This window comes from Chiloscyllium plagiosum, chromosome 10 (genome assembly GCF_004010195.1).
Source record: "Chiloscyllium plagiosum isolate BGI_BamShark_2017 chromosome 10, ASM401019v2, whole genome shotgun sequence".
Classification (NCBI taxonomy): domain Eukaryota; kingdom Metazoa; phylum Chordata; class Chondrichthyes; order Orectolobiformes; family Hemiscylliidae; genus Chiloscyllium; species Chiloscyllium plagiosum.
Genome location: NC_057719.1, coordinates 704,603 through 710,301, shown reverse-complemented (window position 1 = coordinate 710,301; position 5,699 = coordinate 704,603). Strand labels below are relative to the sequence as shown.

The following is a 5,699-nucleotide window of genomic DNA, read 5'->3' as shown; positions in this document are numbered from 1 at the left end:
GTTTCTGTGTGCGACTTGACAACCACCTGATGAAGAAACAGCACTTTGAAAGCTAGTGCCTCCAAATAAACCTGTTGGATTATAACCTGGTGTTGTGTAATTTTAGTTTGTAATTTTGATGGGTTAAGTATGTAGGCTAAACATTGTCAAAAGCAGTATAATGTGGAAAAATGCGAAGTTGTTCATTTTGTGAGAATATTTAAATTGAGAAGAATTATAGAAAGCTGCCACAAAGGGACTTGGGGAACTTGTACATGAAACACAGAAAGCCAGTACACAGGGGTAACAGGTAATCAGGAAGGCTAGCGGAATGTTGGCCCTTATTTCAAAGGGGTTGGAGTATGAGATCACATCTGGGCTACTGAGGACAGTTCATTGGAAAATTCACTAGAATAATCCCTGGTATGGTGAGATTGCCTTATGAGCAAAGGTTAAACAGGTGGTGACTTTACTCATTGGAGTTTTGAAGAATGTGAGGTGATCTCATTGAAACATTTTGTATTCTTAAGGGGCTTGATAGAATCAATGCTGAGAGGATGTTTCGCCTCATGGAAGAGTCTAGGACCGGAGGGTATAAACTCTGAATAAAGGGGTGCGCATTTAAGAGTGAGATGAGAAGGGTTGTGGTACTTTGGAACTCTTTGCCACAGATAGCTGAGGGGGCAGCTCAGATTCTTGATCTGTTGGAGAATCCAAGGTTATGGGGAAAGGGCAGGAAAGTGGACGTGGGCAATGTGAGATCAGAGCAGGTACAGGCCCTTCGGCCCACCAAGACTGCACTAATACATGATGCATATCTAAACTAACAATGTTTTGCCTTTACGTTGTCCATAGTGCTTATTCATGTATCTGTCCAGGTACCTCTTAAACCTTGGTGTTGTATCTGCCTCCCACATCTCCCCTGGCAGTGCATTCCAGGCACCTACCACCCTCTGTGTAAAAATAAAAACCTGCCTCTCACATTTCCTTTAAACTATCCACCTATGTTCTCTAGTAATTAACATTTCTACCCTGGGATGGAAATCCATTCTATTGCGCTTCTCTTAATTTTGTAAATTGCTATCAGATCGCCCCTAATCCTTGACGTTCAAGTAGAAACAAATTGTTTGTCCAGTCTCTCCTCATAGTTCATACCCACCAAAACAGGCAACATCCTGGTAAACTGTTTCTGTACACTCTCCACAGCCACTGATAGTGTGGTGACCAGAACTACATGCAATATTCCAAATGTGTCAGGGAAAATGTTCCTATTTCTTATGGTTTTAAAGACCTATGTTGATTTCCAGTTAAGCAGCCCCTTGATTTTAAAGTTCACCTCCTTGTCTTCAAACCCCTCCATGGCCTCTCCCCTCCCTCTGACTACAATCTCTTGCATCTCCAAATCCTGTGAAATATCTTCCCTCCTGTAATCCTGGCATCTGTCTGCTGTTGCTGGCCATGTCCTGGGCCCCACCATCTGGCATTTCCTCCCTAAATCTCTTCTCCTCACATTGTCCCTCTAAGACACTCCTAAAAACCCACCCCTTTGACCAAACATCTGGACACCTGCCTTAAGATCTCCTTATGCAGCTGCGTCAGATTCTGTTTGATAATGCTGTGAAGTGCATTGTGAAATCTTATTACTACAAAGCTGCTATATGAATGTACCTTGTTGTTACAACCTTGAGTTTGAAATGCTGATTATTTCTGCCAAATGATCAATGGTTTCAGTAAACTGCAGGCTGCTACGCTGCAAGAGGAGAGCTTCAGTCAGAAGTGTGAGCATTGGAGACAGTTTCTGGAGAGGATGGAGGAGACACTGATGATTGATGTTGCTGGCAGCTATGAGGGCCTGAAAGAACAACAGGAAACTCATGAGGTGAGATCAGTCCCCGCAGACCACCATGGAATCACTGGCATATTATCCACTCAGTAAGTCAGGACAGTTCCAATGTGCCTGAGCTCTCTGCCCGTGTGCCCACACCTTCTAAGACAATCAGCTATATTTGTGGCAAAGTAAGCATTAGCCTGCAGAATACTCCTTACCTCAGATCTTATAGGGGTTTCACCAAACCACCATTCCCCTGCCTGAACCCCTCCTGGTCCCCATACTTACAAAACCAAGTCAAACCCTCTTTAATTATTGGGGCAGCATAGTGGCTCATGGTTAGCACTGCTGCCTCACCAATTTGATTCCACACTCAGGCAACTGTCTGTGTGGAGTTTGCACCTTCTCCCCGTGTCTGCGTGGGTTTCCTCCGGGTGCTCCGGTTTCCTCCCACAGTCCAAAGGTGTGCAGGTCAGGTGGATTGGTTATGCTAAATTGCCCATAGTATCCAGGGATGTGCAGGCTAGGTGTGTTCACCATGGGTCTGGATAAGATGGTCTTTGGAGGATTGATGTGAATTGAGGGGCTGAATGGCTGGAGGCTTGTGACCAGTGGAGTGCCACAAGGGTCGGTGCTGGGTCCACTGCTTTTCGTCATTCATGGGGTATTGGCATCATTGGCAAGGCCAGCAGTTGCTACTTAGTCCTAATTGCCCTCCAGAGCAATGGTGGGTCTGGAGTCACATGTAGGACAGACTCGGTAAGGACACAGATTTCCTTCCCTATCAGCAAATCAGATGGGGTTTGTATGACAATCGACAATAATTCCACAATCACCATTACTGAAACTGACTCTCAATTAATTCATTAGAATTTAATTCCACCAGCTACCCAGCTCCACCAGGTTTGAACCCAGTTTCCCAGAGCATTAGAGTCATAGAGATGTACAGCACGGAAACATAAAAACCCACCTGGTTTGCTGATGTCCTTCAGGGAAGAAAGTCTGTGTCCTTACCGAGTCTGTCCTACATGTGACTCCAGACCCACCATTGCTATGGAGGGCAATTAGGACTAAGTAGCAACTGCTGGCCTTGCCAATGATGCCAATACCCCATGAATGTGGAAAATAACCAGTAAGCTCACTGTTAATTTTAACTCTGCTCCTGTTGCAGCTTTTCCAGGTGGAGATTTCAATCGCACATCAGATCCTTGATTCGATCGTTCAGGAGGCCCAGAATCTGATTCCAAGCAGTGATGTCCAGGACAGGTGAGACAATGACCAGAGCAGCCAAACCTTCTCTAATGAACTGACAAGGACGTTTAATTGGGCAGTTTGTCCTTTCCATCAGCTCGCGATCCTCCTGCTCCTCTTGGTTTCTGCCTGCGCTTTCTGTGCGAATGTTTCCATTGACTGGGTGATAGGAAACAGAGAGTCATGGTCAATGGATATTTCTGGAGGAAGATTTGTGATGGAGCTCCCCAGGAGTTGGTGTTAGAGCTCCCCCTTTTTCTGATTGACATTAATGATCTGGTTTGCGGTGAGCAGGGGACAGCTTCAGAATTTGCAGATGATGCTAAACTTGGACGAATTGCTAACTGTGAGGAGGACATGGTGGGGGTCCAAAGGAATTGGTGGATGGGGGCAGATGTGGTTCAATGCAGAGAAGTGTGAGGTGGATGTGTTTTAGTCAGAATAACATTGGAGGGGAACATATAATAGGGGAACAATTCTAAAGGGGGATGCAGGAGCACAGGGAGCTGGGTATACATGAGCACAGATCAGTAAAGGAGGCAGGACCTGGGGAGAGAGCAGTAAATAAAGCACACAGTGTCCTCGGCTTTATACACAGGGGCATGGAGTACATGAGCAGGGGGGTGATGGTGGGTTTGTACAGGACACTTGTTAGACCCCAGCTGGAGTGTTGTGTACAGTGGGCACCACATTATAGGAGAATGTGAATGTACTGGGGAGAGTGCAGAGTGACTTACAAAAATGGTACCAGGGTGAGAAACTTCAGTGATGATAGATTGGGGAAGGTGCAGCTGCTTTCCTGGGAGAGAAAGTGGCTGAGAGGGAGACTCGATAGAGATTTTCAAAATCCTGGGGAGCTGGACAGTAAAGAGGGAGAAGCTGTCCCTGCTCTCAAAAGGAACAGGCGACTGACTGTGTGGAGTCTGCACATTCTCCCCGTGTCTGCGTGGGTTTCCTCCGGGTGCTCCGGTTTCCTCCCACAGTCCAAAGATGTGCAGGTCAGGTGAATTGGCCATGCTAAATTGCCCGTAGTGTCAGGTAAGGGGTAAATGTAGGGGTATGGGTGGGTTGCGCTTCGGCGGGTCGGTTTGGACTTGTTGGGCCGAAGGGCCTGTTTCCACACTGTAAGTAATCTAATCTAATCTAATCTAATCGAATGAGAGAGCGTAAATTTACACGAAGCAAGGGTAAAGTGAGGGGAAAAAAACCCATCCTCACACAGTGAGGAGCCTGGGTGTGGAATGCATTACCTGGAAATGTGGGGGAGGCAGGTTCAGTTGAGACATTGAACAGGGTATTGGATGATATGGATAATGGCTCCAACAAAACTCTCACTTCAGAGAGGGTCGCTAGGCAGCCATTAGCACAGACCCCCCAGTCCTCTCTCAGGTAGTCTTCAACTTTAAGTATTTTCTCTATCTGCTTAAATATCCCTGCCGATCTGCACCTTTCTGCAGGCTAGCTGTCACCGATACGTCTGTACCATCCTACTCCATCGTTTTGAAAAAGATGTCCATCATTGGACAGGAATAATGTGCAGGACATGGGGCAAAGGCAGGTGGTTGGCATTAAGGGATGGAGCCAGTGCAGGGAGGATGGGCTGAATGGCTTCTTTCAGTGCTGTAATGATTCTGTGATTCTCAATGGTCACTGTTTGAATGGTTGAGTGCTGTTGTGAAGGCCAATATTGTAGTGCTCTGAACTTGCTGCTTCCTGCCCTACAGACCAGGAAGAATGTAAGGCCCTAGTGTACGGGCAAGGCTTAGAGAGAATGATCTCTTTATGGTCCCAGTATCAGTGGGGCCATTGCACCCAGTGGTGAACTGCCAGATTCAGGGAGAACTGAGGCAGGTTTGTTTTCTAATACTGTCGGTCTGCCTCCCCAGAAGGACTTTTGTCCTGAATCTCTCGGCGCTGAAGGAACGCTGGTGCAGATTGGTCCAGAAAGTCTGGCAACGCCAACACATCATTACCACCCTCGCCAACCAATGGTGTCACCATGGCAACTCTGTGGCCAGACTGCGTAAGCTGCTTACTGACACGTCAAACATACTGCAGGCCATGGGCGATCTGCGCAGTTACAGTCTGCAGCAGCTCTGGATGCTGCTGGAGGAGGTGAAGGTAAGTCGTTTTGTTCCTTAATGCTCCTTGCCTGATACTGAGGAGGGGTGGGCCCAATACCGAGGGGGGGTCTCAACACTGAGGGGACCTTGTCTTCTGAATGTGTGATAGGTCAGGCACCTTGGTGGGACTGGGTCACCTTGAGCTAACCTCCAGCCCAACACTGCCTCCTCAACTCCGAAAACTGGGAGAAGGCCTTCTGCTGGAGAAGGAATTCCCAATTTTGGGCAATGCCTGCTCCTAGTGTTCAATTTATCACTAACTATCAATGGGTTTAAACAGTTGTTTAAATATCAAAATACACTGAATAATTCCAGCCCATCACAGGCGTACTATCACACAGTGCAGGAAGAGGCCAGTCTGTCCATCAGGCCTGTGTTGTCTCTTTGAAAGGGAAGACAGGGTGGCGGACAGGTGGGTGGGTGGAGAAGAGCCCTGGCCCCCCCCCCCCCCCCGATCAGCCCTGACCTCCCCCCGCCCCGATCAGCCTTGACCCCCCGAGCAGCCTTGACCCCTCCCC

The 5,699-nt window shown here is 47.7% G+C and overlaps 1 protein-coding gene across 1 annotated transcript in view; it reads left to right on the top strand.

Annotated features, from left to right (window-relative positions):
- Window positions 1-1,709: 1,709 nt before the first annotated feature.
- Window positions 1,710-5,699, top strand: part of LOC122553912 (nesprin-2-like) — a 73,008-nt gene continuing 69,018 nt past the window's right edge. The window contains exons 1-3 of the mRNA XM_043698419.1: window positions 1,710-1,858; window positions 2,979-3,073; window positions 4,945-5,179. Of these exons, the coding sequence (XP_043554354.1) occupies window positions 1,787-1,858; window positions 2,979-3,073; window positions 4,945-5,179 (402 nt within the window). The 5' untranslated portion in view covers window positions 1,710-1,786. The remainder of the gene's footprint in view (window positions 1,859-2,978; window positions 3,074-4,944; window positions 5,180-5,699) is intronic.